Genomic DNA, 19,858 nt, shown 5'->3' with positions numbered 1-19,858 from the left:
TGTTGAGTTTTTCAAAAAACCAGCTTTTGGTCTGGTTAATTCTTTCAATTGTTTTTCTGTTTTCTATTTCATTTAGTTCAGCTCTAATTTTTATTTTTTGTTTTCTTCTGGTGCCTGTGGGTTTCTTTTGTTGCTCTCTTTCTATTTGTTCAAGTTGTAGGGATAGTTCTTTGATTTTGGCCCTTTCTTCTTTTTGGATGGGTGCATTTATTGATATAAATTGGCCTCCGAGCACTGCTTTTGCTGTGTCCCAAAAGTTCTGATAGGAAGTGTTTTCATTCTCATTGGATTCTATAAATTTCTTTATTCCATCCCTAATGTCTTCTATAATCCAGTCTTTTTTGAGCAGGGCATTGTTCAGTTTCCAAGTGTTTGATTGATTTGATTTTCCCTGCTTTTCCTGTTATTGATTTCCACTTTTATGGCCTTATGGTCAGAGAAGTTGCTTTGTAATATTTCAATGTTTCAGATTCTGCTAAGGCTTGCTCTATGACCTAATATGTGGTCTATTCTAGAGAATGTTCCATGTGCACTAGAGAAGAAAGTATAGTTGGTTGCTGTTGGGTGGAGTGTTCTGTATATGTCTACGGGGTCAAGTTGGTTGATTGTGGCATTTAGATCTCCCGTGTCTTTATTGAGCTTCTTTCTGGTTGTCCTGTCCTTCACCAAAAGTGGTGTGTTGAAGTCTCCTACTATTATCATGGAGCTGTCTATCTCACTTTTCAGTGCTGATAGAGTTTGCTTTATGTATCTTGCAGCCCTGTCACTGGGTGCATAAATATTTAATATGGTTATATCTTCTTGGTGTATTGTCCCTTTAATCATTATATAGTGTCCTTCCTTATCCTTTATGATGGATTTGAAGTCTATTTTGTCAGAAATTAATATTGCCACTCTTGCTCTTTTTTGATTGTTCTTTGCTTGATATATTTTTTTCCATCCTTTGAGTTTTAATTTGTTTGTGTCTCTAAGTCTAAGGTGTGTCTCTTGTAGGCAGCATATAGACTGATCTTGTTTTTTAATCCATTCTGCCACCCTCTGTCTCTTTATTGGTGCATTTAGTCCATTTACATTCAGGGTAATTATGGATAGGTATGAATTTAGTGCTATCATTTTGATGTCTTTTTTTTGCGTGTTGACAGCTTCTTTTTCCCACTTGATTTTATGTGCTGAGTAGATTTTCTTTATATTGTCCTTTCCTCATATTTTTTGTTGCTTACTTTGTTTCTGCTGAGTCTGTATTTTTCCCTTGTATTTTATTTTGATGAGTAGGACAGCTTGTCTCCTTTGTGGTTACCTTATTATTTACCCCTATTTTTCTAAATTTATAACTAACTTTTATTTCTTTGTATCGCCATATCTTCCTCTCCATATGGAGGGTGTATGATTACATTTCTTAGTCCCTCTTTATTATTTTAATGTTGTCTTCTTTTATATAATAACATCGTTGTTACCCTGTGTTGGGCTTTTTTTTTTTAATCTTGCTTTTTTTTTTTTTTGGATTTCCCTGTCTGGGTTGACTTCTGGTTGCTCTGCCCAGTGTTCTAGTCTTGGGTCGATACCTAATATTATTGATCTTCTAACCAAAGAACTTCCTTTAGTATTTCTTGTAGTTTTGGTTTGGTTTTTACAAATTCCCTAAACTTGTGTTTATCTGGAAATGTCTTAATTTCACCTTCATATTTAAGAGACAGTTTTGATGGATATATATGATTCTTGGCAGGCAATTTTTTTCCTTCAATTTTTTAAATATGTCATCCCATTGCCTTCTTGTCTGCATGGTTTCTGCCGAGTATTCCGAGCTTATTCTTATTGGCCCTCCTTTGTAGGTGACTTTTCTTTTATCCCTCACTGCTCTTATAATTGTCTCTTTACCTTCGGTTTTGGCAAGCTTGATTATAATATGTCTTGGTGACTTTCTTTTCAGATCTACCTTGTGTGGAGTTTGATGAGCGTCTTGGATAGATATCTTCTCATCTTTGACAATATCAGGAAAGTTTTCTGCCAACAAATCCTTAACAATTTTCTCTGTATTTTCTGTTATACCTCCCTGTTCTGGTACTCCAGTCACTTGCAGGTTATTTCTCTTGATAGAGTCCCACATGATTCTTAAGGTTTCTTCATTTTTTAAAATTCTTTTATCTGATTTTTCTTCAAATATGTTAGTGCCAAGTGATTTATCTTCAAGTTCAGAAATTTTAGCTTCTACTTGCTCAATTCTGCTCCTCTGACTTTATATTGAGTTATCTATTTCTGTAATTTTATCGTTAATCTTCTGAATTTCTGATTGCTGTCTGTCTATGGATTTTTCCACCTTATTAAATGTTTCATTATATTCCTGAATAATCTTTCTGAGTTCGTCAGTTGCTTTATCTGTGTGTTCCTTGGCTTGTTCTGCGTATTGCCTCATTTCCTTCCTGATGTCTTGAAGGGTTCTGTACATTAAACTTTTGTATTCTGCATCTGGTAATTCCAGGAATGCACTTTCATCTAGAAGATCCCTGGATTCTTTGTTTTGAGAGCTTGTTGAGGTGATCATGACCTGTTTCTTTATGTGACTTGATATTGACTATTGTCTCTGAACCATCTGTAAGTTATTGTATTAGTTTATGCTTGCTTACTGTGTCGTAGCTGCTTGCTTTGTTTCGTTTTGGTATACCCCTATGGGTTGCTTGAGTGAGCTAGCTTGATTATTTTCGCCTTTGGAGCTCTGGTGTCCTGTCCCCAGCTGGCTAGAGCTGTTATCAGGTATATCAGTCTAGGAGTCCATTCAGTTTTCTTCTATGAATTCAGCTTAGGTTTCCAGGTAGCTGATATCAAGTGTGTGGTACAGGCACTGTCCTACAGTCTTAGAGGGGCAAGGGTGATTGGCGTATATACCCGTATCTGATTGCAGCAGAGGGTCATGCTCTGAACAAAGCAGGGGGCTAAGAACCAACGCCCAAGTGTCTCTGAGGAAAACGCGTCTCTGTTCCCTAGAGCGTGCTGGTGGGTGGGCTCTGCAGAGGGACCATGGGCACCCAAAGATTTTGTTGTAAGGACTGGGAGGTACCAGTTATCCCTGGCCCCCTGTCGCAGTGGCTGGGTGACCCAATTGGAGCCACCAGTCCTTAGGCCCCTGTTGTGGGTAGGTGAGGACTTTGTTTAATAGGCAAAGCAACGTCAAACGTCAAACACCCACCTCTCCACTGCACCGCTGAAATGGTTGGAGTTTGCCAACAAGGGCCTAATCTCCCGAAATAGCCCACACAGGTCCATGCAGAAGGGAAAGGTGCTCAAGGTCCATGGACAGTTTATGCCTGGACAGGAGCCACTTCTACCCTGAGCTGCCCTGGTTAATAGAGCTAGCAAATTATCTTTTCCCCCCAGTTGGAAACTTTTTCCTTCCCCAAGGCCGGGAGGATGGCTCCAGGTGCTCACCAGGGTCTATCTCAGGCCCAGGGATTCAGCCGCTGAAGCTGGGTTGGGGGCGGGGGAGATGCGGTAAAATATCCACAGGTACTTAGCTTTTGCCGAGAGTGCTATTCTCCTCAGGTTCCGGAGGTGTGAGTGGGCTGTGTGGCTGCTGCTTCTCCCTGAGGAAACTGAGGCCGAACACTAGGACCGGCCCGCCGCCACCGCTTCGGGAATGGTGCTTGAGGGCTCCCCGCGATTCAGGTCCGGTAACTCCTCTCCGCTTCTGAATGGTCTCTTCCTCCCCCTGCCCCTCAGGTCGTTGTCTAAGCTTGCCTTTGATGCTCAGGGCTCCCAGCTTGTCACAAATATACTCATTTCACTTGTTTTTTCAGGTCTTTGTTGTAAAGAGGGCTCCATGGACGCACCTGTCTATTCCGCCATCTTGGCTCTGCCTCCCACCTGTTTTTTGCAAAGGCCAAATAGGTGAGTTGAATGGAGATGTGGCAGGAACCACCGCCCCTGTACCCTTCAGGTCCTTGATGGTGGCAGTAATCTCTGCAGTCCCTCGAGGAATGCAGTATTGCTTATGGTTTACTATTTTCCTAGGTAGGGGCAGTTCCCACTGTCAAATCTGACTTAGATAAAATAGTAATCACAGCAGTTTTCAAGGATTCTGGGGCTCCCTTCACAAATTTGTTTCTCACCATTGTAGTAACAGGTGTGTCTTCGGGGCATTTCATGGGCCGCTATGAGTCGGAGCTGACTTGATGGTACCTAACAACAACAGTGCCACATTGCGCCATGGATTGGCAGTGCCATCTTTGCTACTGGAGGCTCAGTCATCAGTGCTTTTAAGGCTAAACAGACTTGAGAACCAATTCGGAAAACTCATCCTTAACTATTTTTTTCCTTAAGAACCACTCTCAGTGCCAAATTTCTTCGGCTAGGTTCTCTAGAAGAGCAAAACCAGTGACGTGTATACACACGCGCGCACACACACACGCGTGCATACACACATACATATGTACATATGTTGCCCTCAGGTCAGTTCCAACTCATAGTGACCATAGGTATAAGAGAAGGAAATACTGCCTGGTCCTGTGCCATCCTCACAATTGTTGCTATGTTTGAGCACATTGTTGCAGCCACTGTGTCAGTCCATCTCTTTGAGAGTCTTCCTCTTTTTCACTGACCCTCTACTCTACCAAGCATGATGTCCTTTTCCAGGTACAGGTGACTCCTGATAACATGTCCAAAGAATGTGAGATGAAGTCTCACCATCCTTGCTTCTAAGGAGCATTCTGGCTGTATTTTTCCAAAACAGATTTGTCTATTCTTCTGGGAGCCCATGATATATTCAATATTCTTCACCAACACAGTAATTCAAAGGCATCAATTCTTTTTCAGTCTTCCTTATTTATTGTCCAGCTTTCACATGAATGTGAGGTGACTGAAAATATCATGCCTTGGGTCAGGGACATCTTAGTCTTCAAAGTGACATCTTTGCTTTTTAACACTTTAAAGGGGCATTTTGCAGCAGATTTGTGCGATGCAATATGTCATTTGATTTCTTGACTGCTGCTTCCATGGGTGTTGTTGGTATTGTAGATTCAAGTCAAATGAAATCCTTGACAACTTCAATATTTTGTCCATTATCATGCTGTTGCTTATTGGTCCAGCAGTGAGGAGTTTTCTCATCTTTATGTTGAGGTGTAGTCCATACTGAAGGCTTTAGTCTTTGATATTCACCTGTAAGTCTTTTAAGTCCTCTTCATTTTCAGCAAGCAAGGTTGTGTCATCTGCATATCATATATATATACACAGAGAGAGAGAGATTTATTTGGGTCATGTAATTATGGAGGCTGGCAAGACCCAAATTCTGTGGGTCAGCTCTCAGGCTGGAGATTTTTCCTGAGTCATACATTTGTAGGGTCTGATGAACCCAAAATTGGCAGGTCAGACAGCAGGCTGCTGGTTCACATCCCAAGAATCAGAGGTTAGACTATGACAGTTTAATGTAGGATCAAGAGAGAGCAAGCTTTGCTGTAACATCCATGTATATTGGCTGCAGGCCACACCCCCAAGGAAACTGCCTTTTCAACTGATTGGCTGCTCACAACAGATCACATCATGGACAGTGATTGCGTTATATCTGCCATACCACTGAGAATCATGGCCTAGCCAAGGTGACACATAACCTTAACCATAAAAACCTTACAACAGTTTTCACTTCTTTATTCACTTCCTGTATTTATTGATACATTCATAAAAATTAACGAAGTTATACAGGCGTAGGGTGGGCCCTAATCCCAAACCCTTCTCAGAGGCGTCTCATAGAAGAGGAGCAGTTTTAGACACAGAGACATACCTGGGGTGAAGACACAGCATAAGCTGATGGAAGCAGATGCACATAGAAGCAGCAAAGGAGCTCCCAGGATTCTAACCACCAGAAACAAGGGGAGCTGCATGCGGCTGCTCCGCTCTCATAGTCCTCAGGAGGAATCAACATGGAAGAGACGCTGACTTGGACTTCTAGCCTGCAGAACTGTGAGACAATAAATTTCTGTTCTTCAAAGCCACCCACTTGTGGTATTTTGTTATGGCAGTCCTAGGAGACTAAGACACAGACATGGCATGTTTAACCATGCACCTATTAGGTCATTCAGTGGTTTAGCTATTGTACTTTATGATTTTGCACCACGTTTTAGCTGCAGTTCATTCCCTCTTCAGTAATTATTTCATTAGGATAGCTTCCCAAGGGCAGTACACTAAGTCCAAGGCTAAGACTATGTCATGGTTTTCATTGTGTATTGCTACCTTGCTTAATGAAATGGCAACATCTACCACAGGGCCACCCACAGGGGTGCCTTGCCCAAGAGCTCAAACTGATATTTCACCCGTCAAGGACACAAATGTCCCTCTCAGCCAGTGGTCCGATGGAAGTACCTGAGCAATCTATCATCTTGTTCTTGGCCACATTAACACCCTCAAACCCAAAATGCCCTGAATAGAACTTCTAGTGAAATGCTAAATAGAAGTGGTGACAGTGGACATCTTTGTCTTCCTCTTGATTTTGGGAGAAAAGCATTTTCACAGATAAAAATTTACATAAGTTCAATCCTCAAAATGTGAAGATTACTCAAATGCCCACTTTCCCATTTCTCAATTATCTCTGACAACCTCTGCCCACACGGCACTTTCTCGTTCTGACCCTAGCCACCCCCAGCTAGGTCAGATCTCACAACTTAAAAGGACACCATCCTTCAGACTGCCAAATAGGCAGATGCCAGCCACAAACCTGGGAGTCCACATGACACCCTTACTTCTAACCTGCTGGCTACAAACTTGGGTATTTCCCACTATTCATTCAGAATGTCAGTCCAAGTTTGGGGGCCTCCCCTGGACTTCCTAACTTTCACTTGCTGGCTCCCACTCTTCCTTTGGGTTTGATAATTCACTGGAACAATTCATAGAGCTCAGAAAATACTATACTTACGGTTACAGGCTTATTGTAGCAAAAAGAATACAAATCAGCATAGTGAAGAGATGTACAGGGCAAGGTCCAGGGGTATTCTCAATGAAGAGTTTCCATACCCCCCAAGAAGCTCACTACCCTCCCATGTGTATCCATGCCTTTCACCAACCAGGAAGCTCCTGAAGCCTCTGTGTCCAGAGCCTTTATTTGTTTCATTACATATGCATGATAGGGGCCTCATTGCATATTCATATTCATATTCATGGTAAGAGCCTCATTGCATATGCGTGATTGAATCATGTTCCCTTATCTCCCTGAGGTCAGCTGATTTCAGGTCATGATGTGGTCCTTCTAGCTTGGCCAGCCCCCCACTCATTAGCATAAATCCTCTGGTATAGTCCTTAAGCTTAAGTAACAAACCCATTGCTGTTGAGTCAATTCAGACTCATAGCAACCCTATAGGACAGGGTAGAGCTGCCCCATAGGGTTTCCAAGGAGCAACTGGTGGATTCAAACTGCAGACCTTTTTTGGTTAGCAGCCGAGTGCTTAACCACTCTGCCACCAGGGCTCCCAAATAACAAAAGGTACTGTAATTACTCAGGAAATTTCAGTTATTTCTCAGGAACTGAGGACAAAGGTCAAATTTCTCTCTGTAAGGGGATTCATTGCCTCACAGGATTCAACCTTTTACTATTAAATATGCTGTAGGTGTGGGTTTCTCACAGATGTCCTTCATCACGTTGAGGAAATTCCCTTCTATGCCTAGTTTGTTGAGTATTTTTATCATGAAGGGGTGTTGGATTTTGTCACACACTTTTTCTGAATCTATGGATTTGGTACCTTTTTCTATTGATATGGCGTATTATATTAATTGTTTTTTGAATGTTAAACTCACCTTACATTTCTGGGCTAAATCCTACTTGGCCATAGCATGTAATCGATTTTGTATATTGCCGGATGAGGTTGCCTGTATTTTGTGGAGGACAATTGTATCTATATTCATAAGAGATTTTGAAAAAACACAAAAATAAGACAGACACCAATTGCAAGGGAAATGGGAAGTGGCAAATTTATTGTCTGCGCAGACAAGGAGCAAGGTAAGGATTGGGGAGCTTTTATGTCCTCAGATCCCTGGGGATCTGGGTGCTGAGTCATGCTGAGTCACTCTTCACAGGAAGTTCAAGTTGGGGGACTTCTCGCTTTCCAAAGTAGCTCGGGTGGCACTGGGTGCTGGAGAATATCTTCCCCTCTGGTGATGCTCAGGCCTGGGGTCAGGTACAGAATTCTCTTGATCTGCGCATGTGCCAAGATCTTGACCTGCGCACGTACAAAGATTTGACCCCAACAAACTAAGGTTAGAAGCCAAGGTTTGTAGGGCTGTGGGCTTGGAGCAAACTGCAGTTAGAAGCTGTGGTTTGCAAGGACAGCAGACGAAGGTTGGGGGAGTGCCTCAGTGGAGTGGAGGAAGCCACGGCGACTTGGGGTTTCAATTTTAGTCTGTGGTTTTCTTTCCTTGTGATGACTTTGTCTGGTTTTGGTATTAGGGTAATACTAGCCTCATAAGATGAGTGTAAAGTGTTTCTTCTTCTAATTTTTGGAAGAGTTTGTGAAGAATTGGCATAAATCCTTCTTTAAATGTTTGGTAGAATTCACTAGTGAAGCCATCTGGGAACAAAGCAAAGCCTTAGCCCTGGGGGCGCCTGTGGTTTAGTAGCGAATAAACACATTTATAACATACTGTTTGGCAGCAGTCAGTATCATGCAGAGAACCAAGGAGCCCAAGGCCTGGAGCAGAGTCAGAGAGCAGCTGGGATTTGGATCATGTAAGCTTTGTAAGCAATGGAAAAGCCTTTGGATTTTAGGGCTTTGAAAAGAGGAATAACAAGAATTAATTTATGTTTCATAAAAGGCATTTTGGCTGCTGTGTAGAGAACAGGCTGGAGGCAGACAGGGGTGGAAGCTGGCCTATTTCAGGGGTCCGAGTTGGAAAAAGTTCTGGTTCTGTATGTATTCTGAAGGCGAAGAGCGGGGATTCCCTGAGTCTTGAATGCGGGGTGCGCAGAGGGGAGCCAGGTTGGAGGATGGTGAGGCCCTTTACTAAGAGGGAAGGGGTGCGAAAAAGCGGGCTTGGGAAACAGACTGAGGTAGGGTTTGAACCTAAGTCTGCGTGCCTATTAGGCCTCAAAGCGGACGTATCAAGTAGGCGGTTGAAAACACAAACCTAAGACATACAAACATAACTTGAGCACCTACTAAGCGCAGGGCGTTGTCCAGAACGCTAGGCAGGGCATCGACCAGTACGGCAGGGCTCATTCTTTTCTTATTATACATAAACGTTTTACTGTGCCTCTGGAGGAATTTCTGTTTATTATTTTCCGCGTATGGGTTGTCTTCAAAAGGAGTCCTCCCGCAGGCACAAAACGCCGACCTTCCCGGACTTGGCCTTGACTTCTGACGCCGACTTCCGGCGAGGACCGACCGGTCCTCCAGAGCATAGAGAGGCGGGCCAGAGCGGCCACGACCCCTGCCCCCGCCCCCAAGCCGACGCAGAGACGTCTGAGGACGCACGGAAACCTCAAGCGCGCCTGCCAGTACCTACGGGCGCTCGTCGGCAGCTGAGGCTTTTTACGTCATCGCCGGCGCGACACCCGTAGGGACAGTCTGGGGTCTGGTTTTCGGGGAGGTGAGGCGGCGGGAGCGGCGGGGAAGATGCCAGTGGCGGTGATGGCGGAAAGTGCCTTCAGTTTCAAGAAGCTGCTGGATCAGTGCGAGAACCAGGAGCTCGAGGTAGGGCTCGGCTCGGGCCGGGAGAAGCCGCGGGGTCTCCGGGGTAACGGGCCCTGGGACGGCCGGCAGGGGACGGGCGCGGGAGCTGGGCGCGGGGAGCCCGGGCGGCTGCGGCCGGCTCCGCCTGGAAGCCCTCGGGCCCGGCCTCCTGGAGGGAAGCGCGGCCTGGACCGCGGTCGCAGGCCCACTCTGCCCCCGCGCCGGGGCTGTCCGGCCACCTGTCATTCACGCCTCGCCCTCCGCGCGGGCCACCTTTCTCGTGTGACCCGGGTTGGGCTTACTAGGCGTGGAAATTCTCCTGTCCCCCGACTCCATGTTGGGGACTTAAGTTGGTCTGATACAGTGTATTTTGACTTTTTTTTGCTTTAGTTTAATTTTGGCCCTTTTTGGTTAAGAGCTTGACTGCTAACCAAAAGGTGGACACTTCGAATCCGCCAGCTGCCCCTTGGAAACCCTATGGGGCAGTTCTGCTCTGTCCTGCAGGGTCGCTATGAGTCGGAATCGACTCGACGGCGACGGGTTTGAGATTTGGGTTTTTCCATATTATAATCAATTTTTGGTTCATTTGTACCCAGATAAGACCTTTACATTGCTTGTGTTAACAGTACTTTGTTAACGATTTGCGACATGCACCCAGGTGCGGGGACAGTAAACATACTTTTTAGAATTCGTTCCAATTTTTCTGCTTTTCAAAGCGTAGGGTAGTATTTCTTATACAAGGCTTTTTTGTTGCTGTTTAACTTGTTATTTGTCTTCAGCTTGTTTTGTTTTTTCTCTTACAAGCTGAAGTTTGAAGACAAATAACTTCAGCTTGTGAGAGAAAAAACAAAACAAATATATGCGTCTTTGCTCCTAACACCCACCAATATGCTTTTTATATTAATTAGACGAGACACGCTGCTTTCTTTGTCATTGGCCGGGGGAGGGGAAACGTGGGTTTTATTAAAGACACTTGTGCAGGCACGTGCCCATGTATATACAAACAGACCAAGAAAGGTGGGACCTTTCCTTGACTCAGAAAGCCGGTCTTATTCTCATAATACTCCTACCAAGTAAATTTGCTGTTTTGTCTTTAGTAAGACAAATGAAAGTTTTATTATGCTGTTAAAGTTAATAGTTTAGACTTTTTTGAGTTAGACATTTAAATGCATGACATTGTTATAAATAGTTAATTAATTAAAGGAGAGAACAGTGAGACCAAGTAGCTCTAGCTCACTGATAAAAAACGCTTAATAAATGTTTTCTGAAGTTAAGTGGGGAAAGAAATGTTTTTGTACCTCAGCCATGATGTTTTTCTATTCCCCACTCATTTACCGGTACTTAACTATTCAACATGTGGACCCTGGTGGCTTAGTGGTTGAAGCATTTGGCCGCTAACCAAAAGGTTGTCAGTTCGAATCCACCAGCTGCTCCTTGGAAACCCTATGGGGGAGTTCTACTCTGCCCTACAGAGTGGCTATGGGTCGGAATCGACTCCATGACAACAGGTTTGGTTTTTTTTGGTTGACTGTTCGACATATTTGATATAATGGGTAGAGTCATAGTGCTTTAGGAATTGGTTCAGGATGTTTGTGTCTTATAATAGTAAAGTCGTTTAAATTAGAATTTGAAAACTTGGAAAGAGACCCCAATTAGATTATCATGTGAAGAAGTTAAGGCTCAGAGGGAGATAAGTCACAACTGATGACAGAGCTAAGCTTCGTTCAATGGTTTTAGTGTTTGATACTTTTGTAAGCTGTTTTTATAAATGTAATAGGGCTATAAAATATGCATTGTATTTAAAAAAATGCTTTTTTTTTTTTTTAAATAAGAGGTAAGAATAAATAAGGTTTTTCTCTTTCCCTTTTGGCTTTGTAGGCTCCTGGAGGAATTGCCACAGCCCCAGTGTATGGTCAGCTTCTGGCCTTGTATCTGCTCTATAACGACATGTACGTGCCTTCTACCTAAAGCCGACAGCAGCAGTGTCCCCAAAGTTAGATAGAATCACCCTCGCCTTGAAGCAGCACACTAAGTCATGGACACAGCGAGCTGTATCTTTTACCGTAACACTGCATACACCTGTTTTACCTTGAAGCATAACTTAGTGAATTCTGATTAGGCTGAGTTATTTTTATTTACATTTGTTTATCAGGTACCTTATAAAAATATTTGTTTGTTACGAGAGACTACAGTGTTAGTCAAGTCTATGTGCAGTTATTCCTTAACATCTATTGACCTTTTTTTTTAACTTTCTAATGACATTTGTTGATGTAACCTCACATTTAATCGATAGTCCAAGAGGAGCTGAAAGGGAGAATTGTTTGAGAAAGCTAAGAAGAATTTATTAGCAAAGCATATGAGATTTCTTCAGAGTTTTGTGTTTTAATTATCCATGTTCATTGAAGAAAAACCAGAGAGCACAGCTGTGCAAAGAGGAGTCTCTGATCGTTTTACACCCCATAGAGAATTACTGATACATTTCTGGTTTAAATTCTTCCAAATCTTTTTATTTCCATACCTTTTTGAAAATTAAATACCAAGAGTCTTATTACAGTTTGTGTAAGTTCTCTGCTTAATTTTTTATAATTCCATCATCATATGTTTGCTGTTGTTCAGGTTTTCAAACCCTTATAAACTCCCATCCTGGCAGAGTTTGGAGGCTCTGTGCCACTGGTCAGCAGGGCCATGATGAGGTGATTGCTTTGGGTCCCACACACATTGTCAGGAAATGCTACAGCCTTGATGGTGTGTGGATTTGCTTATCTTTATGTTGGAATGCCTTATTTGGGCAATGGTTCTGTCTTAAGCTTTGTGTTTTTAGTGTGCTTAGAACATAGATCTTTAATAAAAAAGTCACTAAAAATGGCAGAATGTTACCTTTTGATAAAAATATTTTAATGTATTTTTATCTGGGAAACCACTTCTCTTTCCCCTGGACAAATTCATATAAAATTACATTCTACTCCACTGCATGGAGTATTTTAGGATATACTTCTGTATATTTGTGTTGGAACCTAGGAAGTGTAAATGTTAATTGAGATGATTATTTTTGTCATTGATCATGGTTTTTTTATTTTCTTTTGGGGGGCATTGTAAATTAGGAATAATGCAAGATATCTTTGGAAAAGAATACCACCTGCTATCAAATCTGTAAGTATTCTTTAACGTATTTTCTACCTTTATGTAGCAATGGCGCTCACCGTTCATGGCACCAACAGTGATGTAAATCGCAACCTCTAAGATGGTCTGTTTTCTTTCCTATGTGGTTTACAGAAGTAGTCATTCAACTAGCATTCAGGTTTAAGAATAGATTTCCAAATTTCTCTAATAAAAAATTTTTACTCCCTCGCATGGTGTGGAAGTCTGTGCTTAGCTCCTACTGACAGATTTCTTGAGATACTTCTTGTAAGAGCAGCTCGGCCAGTCAGTTAAACAGCTGAGCAAGCTTAGGTCTGGTTTGTGTGCTTTGCTATAATGGTATTTAACTTGAAACTGGTAAGTTATGACTGTTTTCTAAAAAATGATGTTGTACTGTACACAGCATTGAGATGATTCTGCCAGTCAGGATTTTAGATTTCTTATTTTGCTTGGGAGGTGAGATTATATAACCTCTGAAGAGTTTCTTCTAAAGTGGAATGAAGCAGATTTTTAATTTTACGTACTTTTCTGTGTCCAGTTGTAAGCGTGAAGCAACTTTTTAAAACATTCAGAATGTTACCAAGAATTCGTCTAAACTCTTTTGTGTGTTGTTGACATTCAGCAGCATATCCAATTAGTGTTTTTACTCTGTCTTCTTTTCCCAGATGTCCCGTTAAGATTAGTATGTTCCTGCACCACGTTTCGTTGGTTTAAGCAAAGAATTGTGAAAAATCAGCATAGTTTAATAGTACAGATAAAAGCTCCACCCTTAGAGAACCTACAGTGTGTGCTACTTTACGCTTAGTGTCTGCATCGGCCATTTTGCTATTATTTTTCTCGTAAACTTTATATGCATACAGAGAGAGGTGTTTCGTCTGTATTTTGTATGTGTGTGTGTGCATATGAAATATAAAGAAAACACTCTAAAAAAACAAAAATGTTTAAAAAATTAATTCCCAGGCCTAAGTCTGAAGTGTTTTTGGACTGTTTTCTTAAGCTTTAATAATAAAAGTTTATATCAAAAGTTCAGATGAAATTTATATGACTGCTCACAATGTTTAGAAACCTCTTTGATAGTTACTTGGCTGAAAAAGTTACTTCTTTTAAGGAGTGTTAAATTCCGTTTTTAATGATACAAGTAACAAGTTTAATACCATTTCTGGTATGATGTTTTAAGATACAGCGTTGGTAAATCTGCAGTGAATGTCCTCAAAGGCAATAATATTTGTTGCAGGCAAATTCTGAACTTGGGGGGATCTGGTCAGTAGGACAGAGAATCTGGCAGAGAGATTTCCCTGGGATCTATACAACCATCAACGCTCACCAGTGGTCAGAGACGGTCCAGCCCATCATGGCAGCACTGAGAGGTATTGTGGCGGTTACGCATTACATTAGACTGCAGCTGCTTCCTGAGTGCTCCACTGTGGAAGGGAGTCAGTGATGTGCTCAGAGGGAGACACTTTCTGCTGGGAGAATGGGAGAATTCTTTTTCAGATTGGTAATTTAGGTGTAATTTTGGTATAAGCACATGACTTTATTTCATATTTCTTGAGTATGTTGGCAGTTAGTGGCCTCACTGTCTCTTAATTCTAGATTGAATTTACTCTTGTATGCAGAAGGGTTTGTTTTGGCCACTAAAATGAAATCTTACAGCACTCTAATAAGTTCAAAGTATTTATTGGTTAAGACTTTCAAAATCCACATATTTGAGAGCAGGGACTATGCTTTGGACATTGTAGACTTCATCCTGGATAAATGTTGTATCCAGCTTCTGGACTTTATAACTAACCCATTTAGTATGTAGAGGCTGAAATATTTTATTAATTGCTTTGCTAGAGTAAAAGCTTGGTGCAGCATGATACCTGTCCCACAGTAGAGACCTGTTCCCTACCTTGTTTTTCCATTCCCCCCACCCCAACATTTGCTTCCAGTCTTGCTGGTTCACTATTTCTCCCGTCTTGTAAACATCATTCAGTGACTTCTTTTTATCTTCGTATTCCTTTATTGCTTATTGTTATCTCTGTAGTTAGTCCTGCCCTCACTGAACGCCTTCCTGCTCTGGAGGAGGCAGTTAGCAGGAAATTAGGAACAACTACCATGTACTCATCACTTGATGAGGAATGTGGTGAAGGGGAAGGGCAGCCCTGGTGGCGCAGTGGTTAAGAACTCAGCTGCTAACCAAAAGGTTGGCAGTTTGAATCCACCAGCCGCTCCTTAGAGACCCTAGGGGGCAGTTCTTCTCTGTTCTTCAGGGTCGCTATGAGTCAGGATCAACTCGATGGCAATGAGTTTGGTTTGGTTAGAGCAGAAAGACTGCTTTTCAGGTGCACTGAAGTCCTCTGAAGTGGTAATGCCATCCCAGCATAAAACGAGGGAAGTGACAAGACATGGCCCTTGCTGTCGGCCGAGACACAATGAGCAGGGCTCCGGCTTGCCTGGGTGCAGAGGGCAGGCGGCTGGCGGGGATGAGTGTGCAGTAAGGTCGCATAGGTACAATAGGAAGTGCCCTTAGCCTCTTTGTGTAGGAGTGGACGTCAGAGGCGCCTAGTTCAGCCCCGTGCTTTTCCTAGTGTTACCCAGCAAGCTGGTGGGCAGGATGAGGACGCAGGCCTCCTGACTCCGTCAGCACTGTGCTGTGCACTGTACTGTGTACTCTCTGCCTCCCATGTGCACAGTGTGTTCCTTCCCCAGGGCCCTCCTGCCGTGGAGTCTCCACTAGGTCAGAACGTCTTGGAAAGCAGGCCAGTAGACCCAGGAGCGGCTGTCCATGTAACACATAGGAGTCGGGGCAGTGGAGCCAGGCTTCCAGAGTTCTCATCCTGGCTCTGTCCCTCACTAGGGGTGAGCCCTGGGCCTCATCTGCCCCAGTTGTAAAATAGGGTTAGCAAAAGCACTGGCCTTAGGTTGTTTCAGGGACTGCACGAATGGTGTGTGAGTACTTGCCACCTTCTGAAGCACAGCTCTGCTCCCTGCAGTGTTTGCAGGCATATGCTGAGACTTCTACAAATCCCCACGTTCGTGAGTGCTGTTGTATTTTTTCTACGTAAAACAGCGCGATGAGGGTATTCTCCTAACAGATCTGAGTCACTGCTGAATTAAGTCTATTTGTTTTCTAATTCATTACAAGCATTTGTTTTCTAGTTAAAACGTCATGTTCTTAGATCTCATTCTTTTTGGAATTAGTCCTATTAGAATGGCTTAACTGAAGGTAGGTTCGTGGAAGCCAACGAGGACTGGTGAGGCACATGGGGAGTAGCCGTTCTCACCCTAGGCCTCGAGGAGCAAGATCGGGGGCTGGTATTACTAGAGCTTAGAGAAGGGGCTGTCCAGCACATGTGTCACTGAAGGTGTTGTGCTTGGTGCCTTGGGGGATATAAAGATACAGAAGACAACTCTTCCTGTCAGGATCGTGGGTTGTAATTGAGATGACGGTGTGGCGGGGACAAAGCATGCCATAGGGTAAAAGATCACTTATTAAATAAGTCTGTGGCCTACGACTGGGAGATTAGAGAGGGGCAGAGGTTGCTGTGATTTAGTGCTGTAGGGGTGCTTACAGACAGCCCTGGGAATAGTGGGTAAAATGTGGTCCCTCGGCCAGCAGAGAAAGGGCAGTCCAGGCCAGGGACAGCATAAGCCAAAGGATTGGAGATGAGAAGGGGTGAGACCATCCGAGAGCCAGTGATAGGGCCAGGACTGGAGAGGGGGTTTTCAGTGTGGTGCAGGGCTGTTCTTATACATGTACACTTGCTTGTTAAGTGTGAGATACAGAATAGTTCCTGAACACTTGGAGAACCAGGTAGAGAAGCCCTTGTGTTCCCATGAGAGCGCTGGGCAGGCAGGTAGGCCAGCTGGTGTGACTTTCTCCTGTTTCTTTATCGACTGTCTCCTTCCTGAGTTGATTCAATGTGGCTAGGTGAGCCTCAGAATGGTCCGAGATGTTGTTTCCAGGGAAGAACTCCTGTCGCTGATTGGTTTGGCAGCCCCTTCTGTTGAGGCTCAGTCTTTCAGTCTGGAATTTAGGATTTTGAACCTGAATGAAGTCATGAGTTAGCACAGACTTGGAAGGTAGGGAGAGGGCTGCAGTTGGTTTGTTCTGCAACTCCAGGTGGGATCCCATGCTGGAGACCCTCCTGAGAAACAACAGCTGATTTTGCAAGTAGACATTTTCTGCCTCACTCATTGCAGCGCCTGTAAATGAATACGTGAACGCAGGTGTTGAAGCATATTTAGTAACGTGTTTCGGTTTGATCTTCATCAGTAATCAGGCTTGCACCTTATTATACGATGTGTGTTAGACACAAGTTCAGGTGTTATGTTCCGTAGGGGAAAAAAAACAAAGTTTACACCGCAGGTACATGAATATGTTTAAATGAAATTTTCTTACAGTTTGAGGCTTCTTTGTATTAACTGTTTTCCTATCTTGGAATTTCCATTGTTGACTGAGAGATTATTGGTCTAAAAGGCAATGTAAGAATTATATTTGTTGATTTAATGATACTGAAACGCCTCCTACAAGCAAGGCATGTGTATCTGTATCTATAAGCACAGAAATCTTGGGGTTGATGTGGTCTTGCTGGTCCATAAAAATGAGGTGAGGAAAACAGTGTAATTATGTATTTTAAAAATGTCTGCTCTTTGGGTCCGCTGTCTGCTCCCCCTTCGTTCCCCCCATAGACGCTACCAGGGGACGCGCCTTCGCCCTGGTTTCCCAGGCGTATACCTCCATCATCGCCGACGACTTCGCGGCCTTCGTCGGACTTCCTGTGGAGGAGGCTGTGAAAGGTAGCGTTGGCCTGCTTTCTGTTAAGGGGAAAATGAGCTAGAAATGGGAATTCTTGTCCACAGTTCCTTATCTGAACTCTTGGAATCAGATGTGTTTGTGGAATTCAGACCTTTGTTTTTCAGAAGTTACAGTGAGACTTGTGAGAGCTGGAACTCGACAGGACTGCGTTGTTTTTCTGGGTCTTAACAAGTTTTCCACCTTTTGCAGGGTACAGCTTAACACTTTTCCTGTCTCATGTTTTCGTGGAAAATATTTGCATTTTCCTTCTCTGGCAGGTCTCTGTCTTATACAGGTTCCGGCTTTTGCAGGTTTTACTGTACTATGAGACATCTTCAGGGAACGAGGAGCTCTGGTGGTGCAGTGGTTAAGCACTTAGCTGCTAACTAAAAGGTCGGCAGTTCAAACCCACCAGCCGCTCTGCAGGAGAAAGATGTGGCAATCTGCTTCTGTAAAGATTACAACCTTGGAAACCCTATGGGGCAATTCAGCTCTGTCCCATAGGGTCGCTATGAGTTGGAATTGACTCAACGGCAATAGGTTTGGTTTTTGGGTTTTTATGAAACTTTGTACTGTCCCTGTATGGGATCTGGGGCAGTAGCCCTCTGTAACCAAGCACGGCAATGTCTCTGCAACAAAACCTGTGCACATCCCACACGCGGGGGCTTGGAGGTTGAAAGTAGATTACAGTGGTTCTGGTTAGGTTTTGCCACCAAATGAGTTAAGAAGAAGCTTTTAATTTGTAGAGCTTTTGGGATTTCTGAGTTGCAAATAAGAGATTTTGAACCAGAATTTACTCTTAAAGCCCTTCTGGCCAGTTGGGCACCAGTTAAAGGCATCTTAGATTAAGAGCTTTGCGAATGAGTCCTTGGCCGTTTTTATAAAATTAAAAATGTGTATCTCTGGTATGTACCCTTGGTGCATATGAGCACTCGACCTCTCTCCTCGATGTAGCCTCTTTAATCTTCCATTCAGTCATCTTGTCATGGCTCCCATGGCCTGTCCCCTGGATTTTTTTCTCAGTTTCTCTCTCAGACCTTTGATCAAGAGCCCATGTTCTATTTGGCGGTGGTAAGCCCTCCAGGCTTATGCCCAGGAAAGAACAATTGGAGCTACTCGTGGTGCAAGGGCCAAGGAAGGTGGCAGGAGGGCTGAGTCACTGGAAGAGGAGGGCAGGGGAGAGAGGGACAGAGTGGAGCATTTGATCCCAACCCCAAATCTGAGCCACAGATTACAGTGTAGCTCTTATGAGTAGTGTAAAATGAAGATGGAAGAAAATAGTGTAACTTCTCACAACATCATGATAAATGGAGAAAAGATAGAAGTTGGCAAGGATTTCATTTTGCTTGGATCCACGATCAACGCCCATGGAAGCAGCAGTCAGGAAATCAATGGATGCATTGCATTGGGTAAATCTGCTGCAAAGTGTTGAAAAGCAAAGATGTCACTTTGAGGACTGAGGTGCACCAGACCCAAGCCATGGTGTTTTCAGTCACCTCATATGTATGCGAAAGCTGGACAATGAATAAGGAAGACCGAAAAAGAATCGATGCCTTTGAATTGTGCTCTTGGCGAAGAATGTCGAATACACCATGGACTGCCAAAGGAATGAGCTAATCTGTCGTGGAAGAAATACAGCCAGAACGCTCCTTAGAAGTGAGCATGGCGAGACTTCGTCTCACATACTTTGGCCATGTTGTCAGGAGGGATCAGTCCCTAGAGAAGGACATCGTACTTGGTAAAGTAGGGGTCAGTGAAAAAGAGGATGACCCTCAACGAGATAGATTGACGCAGTGGCTGCAGTAGTGCGCTCAAGCATAGCAAGGATTGTGAGGATGGTGCAGGACCAGGCAGTGTTTCACTGTTGTGCATGGGGTCACAATGAGTAGGAACTGACTTGACGGCACCTAACAACAACTTCTTTATTTTTTTTTAATTATTCCTTTTTCTCTGAAAATTAATATGTTGCTACGTAAATGGGCGTGCATATGTGTGTATTAAAATAAATCTTAGCTTATCTCATGGCTCACATTTAGAAGTCCTCATTTCACCCTTCCTTGTAAAGGCAGTCTCATCCCAGCATCCCATTTCAGCCCATTTCCCTTTGGTGTCTCTTGTTCGCCCCCGACTCCTAACCACCGTTCACCTTATGTGCTTGTGCATTTTAATTTCTTAGGTGGTGCTAAACCACACCCTCAGCTTGCTGTATTACCATGTAGAATATTGTTTTCTACTTTTATTTTAGCACGTGTTGCTTTGTTTCACAGTGATTGTTGTTTTGATTTTCCAGCTAAAACGTGAG

The 19,858-nt window shown here is 43.4% G+C and overlaps 1 protein-coding gene across 2 annotated transcripts in view; it reads left to right on the top strand.

Moving 5' to 3' along the window:
• Positions 1-9,488: 9,488 nt before the first annotated feature.
• Positions 9,489-19,858, top strand: part of COPS8 (COP9 signalosome subunit 8) — a 54,132-nt gene continuing 43,762 nt past the window's right edge. Inside the window, exons 1-5 of one of the 2 annotated variants that reach the window (XM_003417901.4) lie at positions 9,495-9,659; positions 11,517-11,587; positions 12,740-12,788; positions 14,011-14,143; positions 17,451-17,558. In XM_003417901.4, the coding sequence (XP_003417949.1) occupies positions 9,582-9,659; positions 11,517-11,587; positions 12,740-12,788; positions 14,011-14,143; positions 17,451-17,558 (439 nt within the window). In that variant the 5' untranslated portion in view covers positions 9,495-9,581. Of the gene's footprint in view, positions 9,660-11,516; positions 11,588-12,739; positions 12,789-14,010; positions 14,144-17,450; positions 17,559-19,858 lie in introns of both variants that reach the window. The other variant, XM_010597601.3, reaches the window with a different exon arrangement.

This window comes from Loxodonta africana, chromosome 6, assembly GCF_030014295.1.
Source record: "Loxodonta africana isolate mLoxAfr1 chromosome 6, mLoxAfr1.hap2, whole genome shotgun sequence".
Classification (NCBI taxonomy): Eukaryota; Metazoa; Chordata; class Mammalia; order Proboscidea; family Elephantidae; genus Loxodonta; species Loxodonta africana.
The sequence above is the reverse complement of the archived record's forward strand: the minus strand, read 5'-3'. Positions and strand labels throughout refer to the sequence as shown.